Genomic DNA, 23,491 nt, shown 5'->3' on the forward strand with positions numbered 1-23,491 from the left:
GTCGCTTTTGTGATTCTGTGTTATTTTGAATTCACCCGGGCTTCCAAGTGGGGGCTTGTATCATCTATCGGTACTGCCAATGTCCAACACTAGTCAGCACTCCTAATCTCATCTGTACTCCCATCCATTGTTGACAATTTAGCCATTTCTCCCCGTTCTTGACCCCTCCCTACCCCCCCCTCCATTACCCTATCCTCTCGCCTGCCCTGCCGTGCTACGCTAAGTAAATCTTCCCTGGAATTTTTCACTGATTTCATCCATTGAAATAAGCCCTATGTCCTATTCTTATACCAAATAATATATACAAGAAAGAAATAAGGTAAGTGAGAGTGCCATACACCTGGAATTGGCTAATTATCACCTGACAACACCTCACGTGCACTCGTTCGCTAATTTTCGCTGTTTTTTTCCCCTTGAAATATGCTCTATAATCTATTTTCGTAATAAATATACATGCAAGGAGGGAAGGGAGAACCCTAAGTGATATTTACATTCACCTGGAACTACCTAATTTATAATGTATTGTCTAGATTTCCTGCCAATCATATCAGTGCTAGACAAAGCTGTTTCAAGATATAACATTGGTAGCTCTGAATATATATATCTCCTAAGTAGGCCTCTAATCTATTTTCGTAATAAATATACATGTAAGGAGGGAAGGGAGCAACCTAAGTGATATTTACATTCACCTGGAACTACCAAATTTATAATGTATTGTCTAGATTTCCTGCCAATCATATCAGTGCTAGACTTAGCTGTTTCAAGAAGTAATATTGGTAACTCTGAATAACCCCTAGCAGGCCTCTACGCTGGTGGTCCTCCGTTATCACTCAGTTCTCTCTCAACTTCCGAAGGGAGAGTACGTATGTTTCTTCTTGCTGACTTCAAGGCCTTTTTTCACCCCCCATACAAATGGCCCTGTGACCTTTACCCCCTACTAAACCTCGTGTGGAAAGAGGTAAAGGGCTGACAATTGATAAAAGAGTGACTACGATCTTTCTATTGAGTAAAACAGTGCAAGTGGAATTGTAAATAATGTGTAAATAATGTGTAAACAGCAAGTGAAAGTAATGAATGTAAATATACGTGAACAATGGAAAATAGTTTTATAAGTTATTTCAAGTGACAGTGCACAACACAGTGTAAATAAAATAGAAATGTTAATAACGTAAATAAAATAGAGAACGTAAATAGAAATGTAAATGAGTAGTATTATAAGAATACGAGTATATACCCTAGGAGTAATGAAAGTGAAAGTTTCACTCTAGCATGTCTGAATGCTATGAGTTATGAGAGTGAAGATGAAAGTGACATTCACTCTCAATGCCAGTATACAGGACGAGAAAGTGAATGCTACGTATTTTACTGAAAGAAATTGAATCCCTACAGTGACAATAAACTAATACTACTGGAGGAAACTTATGGATAAAGACTATAGATATATATAAGTGTTATATAGTAATAGAAATATAAAGTGTGTGGGGTTTTATGAATAATAAATGACAGACTACCAAGAGCGAACTAGTGCCAGTGCGACAATCAGACGCGCTCGTAATTTCCATTGCTTTCACAGTGTTTTTTTTTTTAGTATGGATCCCAAACTACTTGAAAATTGTAGAATAGTGTTTATAGTGTTTGTATCTGGCTGTGGTAATCATATTACGGGTTGTCGGGAAGTGTAAAGTGGAGACTTCGTTACCCTACTTCAGAGGTCTCCACAAGTCCTACGGTAACCGACGAAGGCTCAACAATCATTCCAGGAGAAAGCTGAAGGTATGTGCCATAAGCATATATAATTTTATTATTCTAGGACTAATAACTGATTTTTGGCAAATATTTTTTGAGAGTCTGTCGGAGCCCAAATAACCCCGCGGCACACGCAAGTTATTGGTAAACAAGCCCGCGGTGTAGGGGTTAAGTAATTATGGGAGAAATTAAATATCCGTGTTATTGTAAGATCGTTGTTTCTTTTGTCTTAAATCAAGACTCTACTGTATAAGCCAAGAGGGGGCAACGTTCGCACTCGTGATTAAATATTAAAGCATAACATTGTTATAGTATGTCATTTTGCACTTTACATTGGAGGGTTCTGCACAACATTATCATAATGTTATACTGAATGTGCTTCCTGGGAGGAGGGTAAGGAATAAGAATCTAAGGATGAAAGCCAGTAAAGATGCATTTTCCCCCCAGTAAATAAAGAAAAATACAACGCCTAATTCATGATCAGTGTGTTTTCCAGTTTCTTAGATGATATAATGTATGCTACTATATAATGTACGCTACTGTACTGTACAGTGCTCGACAAAAGTATTGCGCACCTGTATCAAGGCACGCAATACTTTTGACGAAAAAAGAATCACCCTTTTTTGGGAGAAAAAACTGAGCCAGAAGTTTGGGTGCTAACATGATGTCACGGCAACCTGAGGCCTTACTGCGCGCTGGTTGGCTGGCGCCTCAGTTGCCTGCGGGCTGCGTGAGAGAGAGGAACCAGGCCGCTCCTCTCTGTTTTGTTGCGCCATTTTTTACCTAGTGACTCGCAGTGTTTTGGCTTTCGCTGCTTTAATATGGCCCCTACCCATGAATTGTCGAGTGAAATAATATCACAGATCATTGCTCTAAAGGAGGCAGGCCACCCCATGAAGGAAATTAGTGATTTGGTTGGTGTGGCTCGGTCGACAGTGCGGAGGTGGTGCGCCCGTTACCGAGTGGAAAATAGTGGTGACGTTCCTACAAAGAAACCGCAGTCTGGTAGGCCCAGGAAAACTTCCCCGAGGTCTGTTAATGTGCTCAAACGTGCAGTGGAGTCTAATCCTCGTGTGAGTGCAAGGAAAATTAAGGAGAGCAACCCGGAAGTGTTTGGCGAGGTTTCAGTGTTCACTGTTTCTCAAAGAGTTTATGAACTTGGTTACACAAGCCACAGGCCTGTGAGAAAGCCTCTTCTTACACATAACCAGCGACTTCGTAGGCTTGCCTTTGCTAACAAGTACCTTACCTGGGGTGAGGACCAATGGTTGTCAGTGTTGTGGTCTGATGAGGCAATGTTTATCGTTACCTGTAATCGAGGAGCACGTGTGTACCGGCGCAGAGGTAGTGACCCGCTTGACCCCAGTTACGTGGAGAGCACAGTTAAACACCCTGATTCTCTAATGGTATGGGGTTGTTTCTTGGGTAAGGGTTTGGGGAAGCTTGTTGTGCTTCCCAAGAACTGCAGAGTGAATCAGGACGTTTACCTAGAGCCGCTTTGTGATCATTTACGTGAGTCCTTCGAGCTCACAGGTGCACAAGTGTTTCAGCAGGACGGTGCACCTGCTCATAAAGCCAAATCTGTCACCAATTGGCTTCGTGACTGCGAGGTCTCCTTCATGAAAGACTGGCCGGGCAATAGCCCAGACCTCAACCCGATAGAAAACCCCTGGTACCTCGTAAAGAAGAGTCTCCAAGGGAAGGACATGAGCTCTCTGCCTAAGCTGGAAGCTGCCATTCATGAGTCCTGGACAAGTATATCACCTCAGCACCTGAGGAACCTCGCCCTTTCACTTCCATGACGTCTCAGGTACGTGAAGAAGCGCAAAGGATACCCTACCAAGCATTAAAGGTAATTACAATGCATTATTTACATGTTTTTCCATAGTTGAAAGATTTGTTTTGTAGGAGGGGTGCAGGGCGTGCAATATTTTTGTCGAGCACTGTACATTGATCCTGAAAGACTTGTTTAGCATACAAGTCATTTACAAGATGAAAAGTGCAAAGATGTGCTATGAAGCCTCCCACTCCAACTAGAGTATGACCTTTAGTCTAAAATTCAAATTTGTCAGACTTATAGCATTGCTAGTGCCAGTATTTCAATCTCAACAAAATCACATAGGTGGATAAATAACAGATTAAACAAGAAACATACAAAATGAAACTGAACACAATTTTACCATTTTCCTTACCAGACAACCACCTTTCCCCATGCAGTGTCAGTATAGATGATATACTGTATGTTAGAGTTGTCTCAGTTGTTGGAGGAGTTTGAATGTGACTAAGGAGAGAGGACTGAGGTTAGAGCCCAGGAATAGAGGTGGAATAGTGTGTCAACTTGTCAAGTGTGAGCTGTGAAGTCTATCTATCTATCTATCTATTGGCAGATGCCTCAATGCCGTTCTGGGTGGCCACAAACAAATCGCCTCCACGTCGTCCTGTCCCCCGCCATTTCACTGCCTTGCTCCCAACTCACACCCCCCTCTCTCATATACCTCTCCACCCCATCCCTCCATCTCATCCTCAGCCTCCCCCTCCCTCTCCCCGCCTCCACCTCACTCACATAAACTCTCCTCGTCAGTCTTTCACCCTCCATCCTCTCCACATGGCCAAACCACCTCAGTGTATTCCTCCTAAGACATCCTATCACATCCACATCCACACCACAACGCTCCTTTATATCCTCATTTGTCAGCCTGTCTCTCCATTTGACTCCACAGGCTCCTCTTAAATAGCTCATTTCCACTGCTTTCACTCTTGCCTTGTGTCCTTCCAACAACGTCCAAGCTTCACTTCCATACGTTAGAGTTGGTATCACAATACTGTCATGTAGTAACTTTTTCACCTCCATGCTCACTTCCCTGTTTCTTATCATTGCTTTCAAGGAACCAGCAACCTTTCTTCCCTGCAGTACCCTTTCAAGCACTTCACCCTCAAAACCTCCATCCTTACTCATTACACTAACCAAGTACTTAAACTTACTCACATTTTCCAATTCCTCACCATCCAACCTCACTGTACATTCACTGACTTCACCTCTCTCAAAGACCATCACTTTACTCTTCCCTACATTCACCTTTAGAGTCCGTTTCTTACACACTCTTCCAAACTCATCCACCAAGCCTTGCAGCTCCCCTTCGTCTTCACTCAACAACACAGTATCATCTGCAAACAACAGTACAGGGAGTTTCCAAACACTACCCTCTCTCACCAGGGTCACTCCAATATCCACTACCCTACCTTGTACCTCTTTTATTACCCCATCCATGTACAGATTGAACAACCATGGAAACATGACACATCCCTGTTTCAACCCAACCTTCAAAGAGAAAAATTCCCTCAGTTCACCATCCACATGCACTGCAGCCTTAGCACCATCATACATACTCTTCACAGCATTCAACAACTTCCCATCTACTCCATATATTCTTAATATACTTTCCACAATCCTTGTCTGTCGACCCTGTTATATGCTTTCTCCAAATCCATGAAAGCTGCATACAGCTTCTTTCCCTTCTCTAGAAACTTTTCCACTAAAAATCTAAGAATGAATATCTGATCTACACAACCTCTTCCCTTCCTAAAGCCTCCCTGTTCTTCTCCAACTAATTCCTCTGTTCTTTCTCTAACTCTGTCAATGAGTATCCTACCATACACTTTTCCTTTTATACTAAGAAGACAAATGCCCCTATGATTACCACACACTTCTTTTTCCCCTTTTCCTTTGTACAAGGGAATAATTATACCTGACTTCCAATCCTCCGGGACTCTACCTTCCTCCCAGGCCAATCTGCACATCTTCCACATCCATTCTACTACTGTATCTCCCCCATGTTTCAGCATTTCACCACACACTTCATCAGTTCCTGGGGCTTTCCCCAATTTGACTTTCTTCATTGCATCCATAACTTCTATCTTACTGATTTCTTCTTGTCTTCTCACCTCCCTCCTTCTCCCAGCCATTCCCCAGTAACTTATACTCACATTACTTCCATCGTCTATGTTCAACAATTCCTTAAAGTGTTCTCTCCATCTGCTCACTTTTTCTCCCTTCTCCACTAGTAATCTACCATTTTTATCTTTCACTCCCCTGCTAACTTCAGTTCCACCCCGTCGTACTTTCTTCACCTCTTTTCAGAACATTTTCTTACAGTCCCTCACTCAAATTCCTTCCAAATTCCTCATGCACTCTCTTCTTACTCTCTCTTACTAATCTTTTCACTTTTCTCTTCCTTTCTACATATAACTCTCTCATCCGCCTCTCAACTTCTTCCATGCCCCTATTTCTCATCCATTCATTGTATGCTTTCTTCTTTTGTGCCACAGCCTGTCTCACCTCTTCATTCCACCACGCTGTTCCTTGCACCCCCATCTGTCTTCTCTTCATCCCACATACCACATCACATGCTGCACATATTTCTTCTGTGAATATCCTGCACACACCTACATCCCCCATCTGCTCCAATTCATATTTGCCCAATCGTTCCTCCACTTTTCTCTTATATTCTGCCTTTTTCTCATCCTCTTCCAACCTTTCCACTCTCCTTGCAAATACAGTACTCCTTCTTCCCGTTCTTCCCTTCTTCTGTTTCTCCACTTTATTTGGATCTTGATTCTGGCCACCACCAAGTAGTGGTCAGAAAGTCCACTCCCCCAGCCTTTATAAGCTCTTGCATCCATTACACATCTTTGCATCCTTTCACCCACACACACACAATCAATCATTGCCTTCCTTTCATTCAGGTCACCACCCACCCTTCTCATCACTAGCCATGTATACCTGTGGATCATTTTGTGCCTGAAGAGGGTATTGGCTATCACCAACCCCCTCCCAGCACAAGTGTCCACTAACGCACTGCCATTCTTATCTCTCTCAGCAGGCACGCCCCACTCACCAACTATTCCATCCACCTTCACATTCCCTACTTTACCATTCATATCACCGATCAAAAACACTCTCTCATTCCTTCCAAACTTTTCCATGCACACTTCCACATTTGTCCAGAACTCTTCTCTCACTCTGCTTGCACGATCTTGTGTTGGCGCATACACACACACAATCGCCCACATTTGTATTCCAACTTTCAATCTTACCCACACAATCCTTGACCCAACTGATCCATACTCTCTTATGTTTTTCTTCCATCTTTTACTCACAACTATACACACTCCTTCTTTTGCCCTCTCATTCTCACCTACTCCTGCACATATACCTCATCCATACTCCCATTCATTCACACTCTCACCCTTCCATTTAGTTTCAGTTACTCCACATACATCAACTTTTGCACCCTCAAGCACCTGAACAATCTCTTTCTCTTTCATCTCATCATTCGTTCCCTTACATTCCATGTTGCGATTACCATGTCCTTTGTCCAGTCCTTGGTCGTCATCTTTTGGTCAGTTCTTTTCCGAGGCTTACTGTTTGTCTTTTTAGTTAGTTGTTTTCCGGGGAGGGGCACTGACCCTCCGCCAACCCTTTTAGTCACCTTTTACGACAAGCAGGGATACTAGGGGAGTATTCTTGAAAAAAAAAAATTACCCCCAGCGGGTAGGTGTAAAAATATAATTCATTTATATGCTTTACGGTAGTGAAGGATTTGCCCTTTTTTTGTAGTAAAAACAGTCTGATATACTAATAATAATAATTGAAATATATATTTTAGGTATACTATACCTATAATTTTATATATCCCATTCATTACTTTAGACAGTGTCTATCTATCTGTTGTGAGACGCATTAATCCCTAAAGGGGTGACCACAAATAAATCACCTCGCCCTGTACCCCGCCATTTCACTGCCCTGCTCCCAGCTCACACCCCTCTCTCTCATATACCTCTCCATTCCATCCCTCCATCTCATCCTTGGCCTCTCCCTCCCTCCACCTGACTCACATACACTCTCCTCTTTTGTCTCTCACTCTCAGTCCTCTCAACATGGCCAAACTACCTCAGTATGTTTCTCCTAAGGCTTCCTATCACATCCACATCCACACCACAATGCTCCTTCACTTTCTCATTTGTCAGTCTGGCTCTCCATGTGACTCCACATGCTCCTTTCAAATAACTCATTTCCACTGCCCTCACTCTTGACTTGTATCCCTCCAACAAGGTCCAAGCTTCACTGCATAGAGTTGGTATTACAGTACTGTCATGTGGTAACTTTTTCATTTCCATGCTCACTTCCCTGTTTCTTATCACTGCTTTTAAAGAACCAGCAATTTTTCTTCCTTGTTGTACCCCTTGAAGCACTTCTCCCTCTAAACTTCCATTTTCTGTTTCCTCCTCATCCAGCTTCACTGTACATTCAGTGACTTCATTTCTCTCAAAGACCATAAAGACTCTTCCCTACATTTACCTTTAGATTCCATTTTTTACACAGTCTTCCAGGCTCATCCACCAAGCCTTGCAGCTCCCCTTCGTCTTTACTTAACAACACAGTATCATCTGCAAACAGCAGTACAGGGAGCTTCCACACATTGCTCTCTCTCATTAGGGCTGCTTCAGCATCCACTGCCCTACCTTGTATCTCTTTTATAACCCTATCCATATACAGATTGAACAGCCTTGGAGACATGACACAACTCTGTTTCAATCCAACCTTCAAATAGAAAAACTCACTCAGTTCACTGTCCACACACACACTGCACCCATAGCACCCTCATACATAGTCTTCACTGCATATATTCTTAATACTTTCCACAATCCTTGTCTATCCACTTAGTCATATGTTTTTTCCAAATCCATGAAGGCTGCATACAACTTGTTTCTTTTCTCTAGAAACTTTTCCACTAAAGACCTAAGAATGAAATCTGATCTACACAACCTCTTCCCTTCCTAAAATCTCTGTTCTTCTCAAACTAATTCCTCTGTTATTTCCCTAACTCTGTGAGTAAGTATCCTACTATATACTTTTCCTATTACACTAAAAAGACAAATGCCCTTTTGATTACCACACACATCTTTTTCTCCTTTTCCATAGTACAGGGGAATAATTATACCTGACTTCCAATCCTCCGGGACTTTATCTTTCTCACAGGCCAATCTGCACATCTTCCACATCCATTCTACTACTATCTCTCCTCCATAATTCAGCCTATCACCACAATATCAGTTCCTGGGTCTTTTCCTTCTCTGACTTTGTTCATTGCTTCCACAACTTCCATGCTATTGATTTATTCCTCTCTTTTCACATCCCTCCTCCTCCCAGCCATTCCCAAGCCACTTATACTCACATTACTTTCATTCTCTATGTTCAACAATTCCTTAAAGTATTCTCTCCATCTGCTCACCTTTTCTCCCATTTTTCTCTCTCACTCCTCAACTAGCCTCTTTGCCACCATGTCTAACTCTCTATACCTCATTCCAGAACATTTTCTTACATTCCCTTCACTTTACACTCAAATTCCTTCCAAATTCCTCATCCACTCTCTCCTTACTCTTTCTTACTAATCTTTTCACTGCTGTCTTCCTCTCTACATTAGGGTGGATCATTTTTACACTTTTTTAGAAATTCAAAATCCAATAGTGTTCAAAAGTTGTGTACCCATGAGAAAAAAGTTACTGTGAAATATCAAGTTTCTACAACAACATCTTCTGCCTCCCCAAGGTGCACAAACTTTGCAAAATTCAAGAAAATATATGATACATTTTGGACTTTTTAACTATTTTAAGCAGGGCATAAATCATATAGCAATACCGTAGTTATAAATATTTTCTAGTTTGCTTCCTAATCATACAGAAAAAAGTTGCTCTTTACTAAATAATATCTTCTGCCTCCACAAAGCATCAGTTTATAAACAAATTTTCCTGAAATAGCCATTTTTTCATAATATTTCTAAAAATCACAATAGAGCCAAAAATGCTTTTAATAGTTGAAAATATACTATTGGGCAACATAAATGTCTGTATTTCAAGTCTCAGTGCTGTAGTCTAATATCTTCTACCTCCCCAGATAGGCTTCATGTCATGACATGTCACTACATGTTTCCTCTTCTTTCACTGTCAGTCAGTTTTTACTTGTCTGTTATTTTATGTATGTTTACTTGTCTTTACTTGTCTGCTCCCTACAGAAAAGTCTGATTTGATTCAGAGGATGGCCTGCCACGAAACAAGACTTGCAAGTATGTGTCCCATTTTTGGGACACCAGTTGATTTAAATATGAACTCTCTCCCAATATATCATGATGTAATGAGATATTATTTGTATGTACAGCAAAATCTGAAGGCTTCTAAAAAGGAGCCAACATTTTCTGAGATAAGTGTTGCTGTCATTTCAAAGGTGAAGTCTGTGTGGCAGCGAGCTTCAATTCCAGCTGTGTCTGATGAACGAGTTAGGCAGATGTTGAAAAGCTATCACAACAAATACAACATATTACAAAAGCCAGGAAAAGAAAGGAAGGACATTAAGACTTACCAAGAGAAAGTATAAGCTTTTCAAAAAAATGCTTTGGACAGATTATTTGATATTACAGCTTGCAAATGTAAGGACTTCAAGACATGCAAGTGTGAGGAGAAAAGAGTACAACAAATGGAGCAAGAATTTTTAGTGGACCAGAGAACAAAGAGAAAAATGGTTATTGGATCCTTAGATGCTACCACAACTAAAAGTAATGTAAAACGACTGAGTAGAAAACAAACAATACTGGGACCAAGTTCAAACACCGACTCCTGTGAAATTGAATTGTATTGTAGTACAAGTTCAGCAAGTGAAGATGATGAAGATGATTTTGCTCAACATCTGCCTGTTTTGCTCTAGCAGGCAGATGTTGAGCAAAATCATCTTCATCATCTTCACTTGCTGAACTTGTACTACAATACAATTCAATTTCACAGGAGTCGGTGTTTGAACTTGGTCCCGGCATTGTTTGTTTTCTACTCAGTCGTTTTACATTTCTTTTAGTTGTGGTAGCATCTAAGGATCCAATAACCATTTTTCTCTTTGTTCTCTGGTCCACTAAAAATTCTTGCTCCATTTGTTGTACTCTTTTCTCCTTCTCACACTTGCAGGTCTTGAAGTCCTTACATTTGCAAGCTGTAATATCAAATAATCTGTCCAAAGCATCTTTTTGAAAAGCTTATACTTTCTCTTGGTAAGTCTTAATGTCCTTCCTTTCTTTTCCTGGCTTTTGTAATATGTTGTATTTGTTGTGATAGCTTTTCAACATCTGCCTAACTCGTTCATCAGACACAGTTGGAATTGAAGCTCGCTGCCACACAGACTTCACCTTTGAAATGACAGCAACACTTATCTCAGAAAATGTTGGCTCCTTTTTAGAAGTCTTCAGATTTTGCCGTACATAAAAATAATATCTCATTACATCATGATATATTGGGAGAGAGTTCATATTTAAATCATCTGGTGTCCCAAAAATGGGACACATACTTGCAAGTCTTGTTTCGTGGCAGGCCACCCTCTGAATCAAATCAGACCTTTCCGTAGGGAGCAGACAAGTAAAGACTGACTGACAGTGAGAGAAGAGGAAACATGTAGTGACATGTTATGACATGAAGCCTATCTGGGGAGGTAGAAGATATTAGACTACAGCACTGAGACTTGAAATACAGACATGTATGTTACCCAATAGTATATTTTCAACTATTAGAAGCGTTTTGGGCTCTATTGTGATTTTTAGAAATATTATGAAAAAATGGTTATTTCAGGAAAATTTGTTTATAAACTGATGCTTTGGGGAGGCAGAAGATATTATTTCTTTTATTATTATTTTTTTTTTTTAATAACAGAACGGAGGAAGGAAAAACAAATGGGGAAAAAAAAAAAAATCCATACACCAGATTACTGGTATCCTCTATTCATAAAATATCTGTAACAGTTAGACTTGAACAGTTGTGGGTTGAAATTTGGAGGAAAACAACTCTGGGGAAGCGAGTTCCAGAGAGATGCAGTTCGGGGAATGAAAGAATTCTGATAGGCAGAAGTTCTGCAATATGGTTGAGTGACATTCCAGTCATGACCGCTACCAGATGACCGTGTAGCACGAGGGAAGGTATGGAGAGGTGGCACCATGGACGCAACTTCGTCTGAGCATTTGCCAAAAAAATATCTGTAAAATAATGCAAGGGAGGCAACATTCCTTCTTACTTGCAGGGGAGGTAGTTTATATGTAATGGCAGGGTTGTTAATGATTCTAACAGCTTTATTCTGAATTTTGTCTAGTTGTCTTAATGCAACCTCTCCACAACCATTCCACAAGGGTGAGCAATATTCAAGCTGAGAGCGCACATGACTCTTATAAATTATAGCCAACTGCTCATCGGCGAAGAAGTTACAGACTCTGTACAATAATCCAAGTTTCTTTGAGGCGGTTTTAGCAAGTGATCTGACATGAGAGGTCCAGCTGAGGGCACTGTTAAGTGAGACACCAAGAATTTCAATACTTTTGGAGATGGGAATATTAGTAGCACTGAAGGTAATGTACGAATCTGGCAATATCTGTCTATTAGTAAACTGTATATATTTAGTTTTACTAGCATTAAAAGAGACAAGGTTGTTTTGTCCCCATTCACTGATTGTAGCTAGATCTTGATTTATGGAGATGGCTGTACTGAGTTGAGAGTAAAGAGCAACTTTTTTCTGTATGTTTAGGAAGCAAACTAGGAAATATTTATAACTATTGCTATATGATTTATGCCCTGCTTAGTATACTAGTTAAAAAGTCCAAAATGTATCATATATTATCTTGAATTTTGCAAAGTTTGTGCACCTTGGGGAGGCAGAAGATATTGTTGTAGAAACTTGATATTTCACAGTAATTTTTTTCTCATGGGTACACAACTTTTGAACACTATTGGATTTTGAATTTCTAAAAACGTGTAAAAACGATCCACCCTACTCTACATATAACTCTCTCTTCTGTCTCTCAACATCCTCCACACCCTTGTTTCTCATCCACTTAGTATATGCTTTCTTTTTTTTGTGCCACAGCCCATCTCACCTCTTAATTCCACCATGCTGTTCCTTGCACCCCCTTTCTTCTTCTCTTCACCCCACACACCACCTCTCATGCTGCACAGATTTCTTCTGTGAATATCTTGCACACACCATCAACGTCCCTCATCTGCTCCAAATTATATTTACCCAATCTCTCCTCCACTTTTCTCTTATATTCTGCCATTTTTTATCCTCTTGCAACCTTTCCACCCTTCTTGTAAGAACTACTTCCTCCTGTCCTTCTCTTCTTCTGTTCCTCCGCTTCATTTCAACCTTGACTTTCACCACCACCAAGAGGTAGTCAGAAAGTCCACTCCTCCAACCTCTGCAGTATATGCTCTTGCATCCTTTTCACACTGTCTCATTCTATCATCCACACACACATAATCAATCATTGCCTTCCATTCATTCAGTTCACTACCCTTCTCATCACTCGCCACGTATACCTGTGGATCATTTTGTGTTTGAAGAGGGTATTGGGTCTCACCAACCCCCTCCCAGCAGAAATGTCCACTAGAACACAGCCATTCTCATCCACTTCTGCAGGCACACCCCACACACCAACTACTCCAGCCACCTTCACATTCCCAGCTTTTCCATTCATATCTCCAGTCAAAAACACTGTCATTCCTTTTAAACTTTCCATGAATGCATCCACATTTGTCCAGAAATCTTCTTTCACTCTGCTTGCACAATCTTGTGTTGGCGCATGCACACACACGATCTTCCACATTTGTAGTCCAACTTTCAATCATACCCACACAATCCTTGTGCTAATGGATCCATTCTCTCTTATATTCTCCTTCTATCTCTTGCACACAAAATACAAACTCTTTCTTTTACCCTTTCATTCTCACCCACTCCTGCGCATATACCCCATCCATACTCCCATTCTCTCACACTCTTACCTCACCATTTAGTTTCAGTTACTCCACATACTGTACATCCCTGAGGCACCTGGACAATATCTCACCTCATCATTTGCACCCATTACTTTCCATGTTGTAATCCATACCATGTCCTTTGTTCAGCCCTTAGTCATCACCTGTTGATCAGTCCTAGTCTGAGGCTTCTTGTTCGTATTTTTAGTTACAGTACAGTACTTGTTTTCCGGGGAGGAGCACTAACCCTCCGCTAACCCACTTGTTGTCATGTAGGGAACACATATTGGTTAGTTATAAGGTTACCACGCAGTGTTGTATGGTTTACAGGAAATCATTTGGTTTCTCACTCAGTGTAGAGCTACCCTAAAAACAGAGTACCACTACACTAAGTAGGTTGATGATGGGCACCCCCACCTACCACTTCATAAACTCACTTATCGTTAGTCAGAACAGGGTAAATAAGGATATAATTGTAGTAGATGAGTAACTAGAGGTGATTTTTAACCCCATAATTATGTAAAATATCATCCTAATCGTAATCCTCTATTGGTATCCAGAATAAAATAAAGCTGATTCCGTGGTATTGAAAGGGATAAAAATGGTTTGTGTTTGTGTTTTTGCATTTGCGGAATCACAAATTTTAAAAATTTTGTGGATTTGCGGTTGTGGAAGGTAGTTGTTTGGGGATTTGCGTTGCGAAATTGAGTTTTCGTTTGCGTTACCCATGTCTGGTCATGTGGTTGGGTTGGATGGAAGTAGTGTAGTGAATGGTCAAAGAAAGATGGGCAGACATGAGCAACTGGGAACTTGCATGATACAGTCAACCCCTGCTATTTGTGGGTTCACATGTTTGTGGATTTTTAAGGGAAATTATTTCAAAAATTCACAGAAATATATTTCCTGCTTTTCCTACGGCATCAACTGTTCCTAGTGCTTCATAAGTGATTTTTTTGCTCAACTAGAGCACATCCTGCCATGCAGTACAAAATATTCATCATTCATTGTCCTTCATGTACTGCACCGCATTCTCTTCGTCATCATCGCATGGATGAGTGCAGTGCCCCGTACCCAGAAAGGCTTGTGTATCATCATGTACTATCATTTTAGGGGGTATTAATGTGCCATAAAATGCATTTACAGGTCCCATAGTGGGTCTGTAGGTACCATAATGGGGATATTTAAAATAGTGAAACCAGTGATTTTGTGGAAGGTACAGATTATTCATGGATTTCACCCATTCGCTGGGGGAGGGGTCCAGTACGTAACCCTTGCAAATTGCAGGAGTTAACTGTACTCTGTTTTTATTGCAGCTACTTAAGATGAGATGCAAAGATTAGCATCAGGCAGTAGATAAGCTAGTTATTACAACAGTCAGGTCCACTTGTAAGTCAAGAATGTTGTTCACAGTATCACAACTTTTTCATTACAATTAGTACTGTAAATTGGATGAAACTGGCAGATCAGTTTTACAGGCAGCAGTGCAACTCTGGGCAGTTTTTTTTATTTTCTTATGAATGTAATGTCAACATCTAATATTATGCTGTATGGTGTTATGTATTAAGAGGACATACAGTATTTGCATAGCTACCATATAATCACCAGTTTGATATTTTTATAGCCTTATTAGAAAAAACTGCATTCCAGTAAACCCTGTATAATTCAGATTAATTAGGGAGAACACTGTGTCGAATTATCCAAAAATCCGAATTATTGGAGCTCATGCTTGCCCTTATCCCCAAATCACACCCCTGCTCACTAAAACATGGCTATTTCACAAAAACATTGAACAGTACAGTATATTATTAATTTATACTCAAAGAGTGCACAATACAATAAATAAGATAGTGTCAACCCTTGATAATGAAGTCATGCAACACAGTAGCAGAGTACAGTACACCTAACTGTACCGAAAGTACTGTATAGTTCTTAAAAATTACTTTTATTACTAACCTTATCACCACAAAAACTGTTCACATCCTCTTAACACTGAATCAATTTTCGGGCTTGTCTCGCTTAATTCGAATTTCTGTCCAAATTAATATTATTTGTCTGGTGGTCAAAATAGAACTGAATTAACTGATTTCCGAATTATTTGGGTTTGAATTAGAGAGGGTTTACTGTACTTGTATTTTCATGTTGATATGAGAGTATTTCTCCTCAGTTGATCATGGTAAACGAGCCTGACCTGACCCTGTTTGTGGGAGAGGCACTGGTGGGTAATGAGGCAGTGGATCAGCTTGTAAAATTCAACCGTGCCCTGGCTGACCATTCCACCTCCTCTTCACCCCAGGTCATTGATGGCATTCTTCTTACTAAATTTGACACCATTGATGACAAGGTAGGTAGAGCCTTATATCATTTACTTGGATAATTCTGTTTGTTATTGTTATAAAGATATATCTGTCATAGAAAAATTTATATTTCTTATACTGTACTGGATATTTTGTATATACCTTGCATAATTCAGGGGGTAAATTTGTGTTGACATCACAGTATATGGTATTAGACATGAAGACATTGCACAGAGAGCTAATGCACCACATTTGAAGTATTTTTTTGCAGATGTCATGTAGGTTGTTTGTTTTTTAAATTTTTATTATTTTTAGTTTTTAATGTTTAACCAAACACTTATGTGGAGATGGTTTGCACTGTACAGTCTTGTGTTGGATGCAGCTAGGTTGTAAATGAGAAGCATTAGTTCATTTACAGAAATACGAGATGGTGGCAGGAATGGAGTTGTCACCAGACAGTAGCATTCTTGAACAGTGTGTGTGGGGTGAGGACCATCTGCAGACTCAGTTTTAAAGTGGTCATATGAAGTCAGTTTTTTTTTAAATATTCACTTTCTTCTTGGTGGTAGGTGGTGGTGACCATCATCCACTTGCTTGATGTAGTGCTGCCTATTTTTTCCATAGCCTTTATCATTCTTTTTCTGTGCCTGCCTTCCTCTCTTCCTGTTTCTCCCATCTTTCCTGTCACTTCTTATTGCTTTTCTTTCCTTTACAGGTGGCATTACATTGAGTGACAAGCCAAATGGTTTCCTGTAAGCCAAGAAACCATTTACAACACTGGGTGGTAACCATATAACCAAACCATACTTGCTCCCTATGTGTCAGCAAGTGGGTTGGTGGAGGGTTAGTGCCCCTCCCCATAAAACAAACAACTCAAAGTCAAAGGCCATCCCTTACGGGATTATGGCGTCGGGCAATAGATAGATAGACTTTTTTCTTTTATGTATTTTTGTTTTGTTTTGTAATGTTCCCTCTGAACTCTTGATTTGCTTGGAGTTCTTAGATATTTGGACACCAGTTAATTAAAGTTCTGCTTTATTGGACACAGAAAGTATACACAGAGTCACAGTGCATGGCAACTCAAAGTGCAGACAGGAACACCATACAGTGGGGCACCAATTTTCGCGCCTAATTGGGTCCAAAAATAATGCGCGAAAGTGAAATTAGCGAAAGTTGGGGCATTGTCTTTATGGCAAAAAGGCTAATTGGTTCCCGGTTATCCTAAAGTAACATCAGATTTTCATTTTCACTTGCAATACAGTACATCAAATCACTATTGTACATTGCATTGTGAGATACAAACAATAAAAACTGTACAGTACACATTATATGAGGAGAAACATTCCACAGAGACCAGGTTGAGGTGTTTAATGGATGTTGGGGGTAAGTATCCGAGGCGCGTGGCGGGCTTATTTAGCCACGCCAGACGTATTGGCACCACCTCTTGCTGCCTCGCTACCACCATGCTGTTTCCTCATACTACGCACTGTTGATTCTGGGATGTCAAATATACGGCAGATTTCACTGTTTTTTGCGCCCTTGTCCATGTGCTCAACTATCTTCCTTTTCATTTCATTATTATACTGCCATTTCTTCACTCCAACACGATACTCTCTTTTAGCCTTGGCCTTTCCTCCCGACTTTGAATGTCCCGGCCACTTTTTATCACCACCACTGCCTCCCGGCCCTCCCCCCACACCACCAGGCTCTCCCCCCACACCACCAGGCTCTCCCCCTACACCACCAGGCCCTTTCCCCACACTACCAGGTATAGTAGAGGCCATTGAACCGTGAGAATCCAACACAATGGAGCTAGCACGCTCGTACACAATGGCGGGAATGGGTGGACAGAGTGTTGATATGACGTCATTCAAGATGGCGGTGGGTTGCGGGCGGGCGGTGCAGGAAATTCAAAGTTCAAAATATTGTCCCAAACCCAAAATTTGTGCGCGAAAATCGATTTTTTTCAAGTGAAAGTGGAAGTTAGGGAATATTTGGTGCATGCCGCGAAAGTGGATTCCGCGAATCCTGCTGTAGCGAAAGTTGGTGCACTACTGTATACATGTTAAAAGAATGCTGAGTGTGCAGTGAGGTGCTTATTTCCCACATAATAGTAGTTTTCATTCTCTTTAATGTCAGTGCTTTATGTCAGCTTTATCATCATGCAGTAAGCCAAGCCTTTAGGAAATATATGAGTACTGTATAGTGACCTCTTCACTTTAACAGGTAAAATTATGAACCTGGCTGACCGATACAAGGAGTCTGTGTAAACAGGCCAGGCTGATCGCATACAAGGAGTCTGTGTAAACAGGCCTGGCTGACCACATACAAGGAGTCTGTGTAAACAGGCCTCTTAACCCATTATAATAAAGGGAGTGTGTTAACCAAGTCTCCAGCCTGACCCCTATTTGCTTACCAAAAACTAGACCACAGATATGCTTTCTAAGGGCATGACATACTGTATAAAAAATTGACAACTCCAAGTTGGATGAATAAAATTTGGGATCTAAGGGTGGAACTTGCCTCCAATTCCTCTACAGTAGTGTTAGGTCATTCCCTCAAAACTCTTCGCAGTCAGGGTCCACTGGAGATGCTGACACTGTACTACCTTAGCAAGAGTCACTGGCAGGGCTCGGAGAGATGCATACAGGGCACAACTATAGCAAAAGTCACTAGCATGGCACCACTGGAAGCACACAGGCTCTTGTCACACAAAAAGCTGCTGAACTGTAGATAACACCCATTACACTCGGCCTGCATGATAAACTTTTTTAATGGGATAGTGTAGCAAATCGAGAGCGGGTCAGTTGTAGTCACATTTTCATTGTAGCCGAACCGACATGCAAGATGGCTACATAAATGTTGCCATATGAGTTTTGTTTTAATTGCCTGGCTGATTTGGCCACGGTTAATGGGTGCCTGGATGAATATTGGCACAACTATTGGGCACTGCACTGGGGGAATCTGTGCAAGCTTGGTTCACATAAGCAGAGGGTGTCACTGTGATACATATTGCTCACTTATTTATTGTTTTGTATGTGGTATTTACTATAATTCCCACTTATTTATTGCTTTAAGCTTTACAGTGTCACTGACATGTCACTAGTCTGTGCCCTAGGGAAGCATATCTGAATTACTTATTTGCTATACTTTTTTCTTCCTTCAAACCTCTTTAATGTCAGTCCTGTTTGTGATGTACCTTTATATTTTCCTGTAGGCTATGCCCTTAGGAAGTACCTTTATAGTACAGTGCTTAATTTTTCACTTATTTATCAATTTAAACCTTCCTAAAGCCACTGTCTCATGGTTCCCTTACCATTGTACAGCAGGATATGCACTTAGGAAGCATATGTTTTGAGTGGTTGCAGTCATTGAGAGGCTTTAGTAAGCAAACTGGGGTCAGATCAGAGACTTTGTTAACTCATTTGCTTTATTATATGCTAAAGTGATCATTATATGCATGGAAGCAAAGGTTAACACCTAGTTGCACATACTGAAGGATGACAACAGTGATCCCCTGGCTAGTGCACTTGGTTGTAGCAGTTTCATTATCACTTCCCCAGTGAAAATCAGCACTCCTGCCATTATTGTGCATTTTTCAGCTTCAAACATTATTATTGTACTCCTGAGCTGGGCTGAGCCCAAGACTACAGACATTGGCCAGGCGCATCATTTGTTGATGTCATCACATGAGTAAGCTGTTTTCATTGGCCAGAACCTTTTAGCTGTAAATACTCACTTTTCATTGACTCATACCATCACAGCTGGGGGTAGAAGGTGAGTTTCAGGAAGCGTTGCCCACGCCCTGAAGTTGTGAACATAAATAATTGGGTTCTGATGCATGCTAATATTTTCAATAAGCAGAATGGGTCTCTGCCAAGTTATAGAGGTTGGGACATGTAGGACTACAGTGATACCACAGGAACTCAGGTTATTAAAAAGCTCCCGTGATGACTTATTAGAATTGGGCTATCCTTTACTCTGGGAGTACAGTTGATTTGTCTCTCCTAGATTCAGTTATTTTCATTATGTAGAATGGGTTTGTGCTAGATTATGGAAGCTGGGACATGTAGGACTATAGATATACTATCAAGAACTCAGGATATTAAAATGCTCCCGTGGGGACGGGCTACATTATTGGACGAGGGCTGTCCTATACTCTAGGAGTGTACTTGATCACTGTCTCTCCTAATTTTGTTGGGAGAGATGTAAGAGAGCATCTGTTTACCCAGTGCCATCACATTTTACTGAGTTAATGAATTTTTGGATTTGTACGCATAAAACAGTCATCTCAGTGTTCTCCTTAGTTGCACATTTGCGAAAAGAAGCTGTCAGTGCTAGTCAGCATATTCAAGCAAGTGCTTAGAGTATCAAAACAGCACCATACATCCGTTCCCTTACTGCGTATATTACAGATATAAATTGTTATGTTCATTCATGTCCTTAATAGCCTTGTAACATATTACTGTAATATAATTATGATGGTGGCGACCATCATCCACTCACTTGATGTAATGCTGCCTACTTCTTCCTTAGAATTTATCATTCTTTTTCTGTGCCTACCCTACTCTCTTCCTATTTCTCCCATCTTTCCTGTCACTACTTAATGCTTTTCTTTCCGTTACAGGTGGCTTTACATTGAGTGACAAGCCAAATGGTTTCCTGTAAGCCAAGAAACCATTTACAACGCTGGGTGGTAACCATACAACCAAACCATACGTACTCCCTACGTGTCAAGTAGGTTGGTGGGGGGTTAGTCCCCCTCCCTGTAAAACAAATAACTCAGAGTCAAATGGCCACCCCATACGGGATTGTGGCGTCTGGCAATAGATAGATAGATAGATAGATCATCTAATCCTGTGTTGCCCTGTGAGGAGCATAGGAGCCTGGGGCTAGGCAAGTTGGTTCTGACACTTAAGATGAGAGTGACCACCCTCGCTCATTCCTGAGTGGCATTACGTGAGCAATAAACCCCAACCACCCCTTGGATATAAACCGACACAAGTTCAGTCTGGTTGGAGCGCCTTAATTAAACCACCTGATGCTGTAGTTTGGTTATATGGTTACCACCCAGCGTAGTTAATGATTTCCTGGTGTACGGGAAACCATTTGGCTTGTCACTCATTGTAGAGTCACCCATAGGCAGAAGGAAGAGGAAAGAAAGAAGGAAGGAAGGACATAGGAGGAAGGAAGGATATATATACAGTATATATATCACGGAGGATTTTGATACATCCTCCTTCTGAGAGACCCTCACGTGCAAGGAAACTTATGTGGTCCAAGTAAGGGGAAAAGGAGTGCAGCAAAAGAGAAATAAGGGCAAAGAGCATGTTAGTGTAAAGATTAGCAGTGCAAAGAAGAAAGAACCAAAGGCCAGGAGCCCATAAATTGTTCCCTTGCAGAAAAAACAAAAACAAGATAACAGAAAGCAAAATTCAAGATTCGTTTCATTTTGAGATGCCAGGACACATTGCATTTGAAAAACTGGAGATCATAGGCAGTAGGAAATACAGACAGAGGGAGACAGTTCCAGAGTTGGCCTGTTGCATACATGAAGGACTGGAAGTAATGGTTAACTCTTGCATTAGAGAGTTGGATAGAAAAGGGATGAGAGTTTGTTGCCAGACTTGTGCTATGTGCCCGCTGCAGTGGTGGAGGGATGCAAGCAGACAGCTCAGAAGAGCTGTGACCATTCAAGTAGTAATAGAAAAGAGATAAAGATGCAACATTGTGGCAAAGAGACAGAGGTTGAAGGAAGCCAGTAAGAAAAGGAGAGTTAACCCTTTCGAGTTGCAAACAGGTTTGCACGTCCAGTCTGAAAAATCACATTTTTGACCAAAAAAATAAAGGTTTGTAAATTTAGAAACAAATATAATATTCATGCATAAGGAACTAATTTGCATCTGTCTGCAAATTATCAGGGCTGTATTTACAATACAAGAACCGTAATAATGATGGGAAATTGTGCAGGGAGTGGGTTTTGTTGTCACAAATAAATGCATTTCTGTATACAGTACACTCCTGCTAACCTAAAATCATAAATCTGTGTTATATCTTCTCAGTTTGATTGTCCAATACCCAGAAAATGAGTAAATACTGAGAGAAATACTGATGACATTCACCAGCTTCCCGCCACAGTTTTGAGATGCGCTCAGATAGGCGAGCCATGATCGTGGCCAGGAGACCTGTACCAATAAAGCCACAATTGTGGCCAGGAGACCTGAAAGGATTAATGAGATGAAAAGCCTTTGACTCCACCTTGTTGAGAAGTGCTGTATGTGGGGAACTTCCCCAGGTCATCCCTTGTTTGTTGAAGTAATTGCTGAGCTGGACACTGTGGGAAAAGAATGGAAAGACGAAGCTTGGAAACATCAGCTTATGAGTGGATAGAGTTAGATGTACACCTTAGAAGGCCATTGATAAATAAAAGGAAGAGAGTTGGTGGTAGGACTGAGTTGTGAGGAACACCACTATTGATAGCTCTAGGAGAAGAATGGTGACTGTCTACAACAGCAGCTATAGAATGACCAGAAAGGAAGCTAGAGATGAAGGCACAGATACAATAAAAGTCCAGTTATTCGGTAGCTGATTATTTGTTAGATCCAATATTTTGGCAGATTTGAGAAACAGTCCCATTTTTGAAAGTCTTTGATTGTTCGGCAGACATGTCAAATAATCTCGACAGTCCAGGAAGTGTTATCTGTAACTTGTAGGCCTACTGTGTCATTATACTTGTATATGTTCACTGATTTCTATATTTTTCAGATTCAGGTATAGTACTGTATTGATTACAGTATCATACAGTATACAGACTTTCTCCAAACACTTTTGTAATAAGTAATAAGTATTGATGACAGGTTTCACCAGTACATATAAGGTACTGAGTGGGTAGGTTTTTTGATTATTCGGCAAATCCAGTTACTCAGTATTGGCCCGGTCCCGTAGATGCCGAATAATTGGACTTATACTGTAGAAAGGTAGAAACTGTAGGACGGCGGTTTGGAAATTAAAGATTTATGTCAGACTTGATCAAAAGCCTTTGAGATATCATGTGCAATGGCAAAACTAAAGTCCTGAAAGGAGGATGACCAAGAGTCTGAAAGGTAGGCGAGAAGATTGCCAGTGGAGCGTCCCTGGCGGAACCTATATTGATGATGAGAAAGAAGTTTGTGATGGGAAAGTTTGTTAAGAATAGACTCGAAAACTTTTGAAACACAGGATGTTAAAACAATTGGGTGATAGAGGGTTGGAAATGATCACCCTTCTTTGGGACAGGCTGACTGAGAGCAAACTTCCAGCAAGAAGGAAAGGTACAAGTTGATAGACACAGGCAAAAGAGTTTACCTAGGCAGGATTTAAGCACAGAAGCAGGGTTCTTGAGAAAAACAGGAGGGACCTCAATAGGCCCATATGCCTTGTTAGTACTGAGGCCAGTGATGGCAGGAAATACATCAGTTGAAGATATTGGTTTGACCAGCTCAATATATATATATATATATATATATATATATATATATATATACATAAGTAATCCCTCCAATATCCGATGTAATAGAGCCAAAGGCATGTCCGGATAGTGGTCCCGTCCGGATATTGGGCCCCAGCCTCCTGGACTTGTA

General features: G+C 40.8%; 1 protein-coding gene across 2 annotated transcripts in view; it reads left to right on the forward strand.

The window, feature by feature from the left end:
- The window catches only part of SrpRalpha (signal recognition particle receptor alpha), a 409,651-nt gene that overhangs the window by 380,834 nt on the left and 5,326 nt on the right, over positions 1-23,491 (forward strand). For both annotated transcript variants that reach the window (XM_080283804.1, XM_080283805.1), the window contains one exon: positions 15,743-15,919. In XM_080283804.1, the coding sequence (XP_080139930.1) occupies positions 15,743-15,919 (177 nt within the window). The remainder of the gene's footprint in view (positions 1-15,742; positions 15,920-23,491) is intronic.

Source organism: Coenobita brevimanus, chromosome 98, assembly GCF_032717465.1.
Source record: "Coenobita brevimanus isolate Jiangsu-jjx chromosome 98, ASM3271746v2, whole genome shotgun sequence".
NCBI classification, from domain to species: Eukaryota; Metazoa; Arthropoda; class Malacostraca; order Decapoda; family Coenobitidae; genus Coenobita; species Coenobita brevimanus.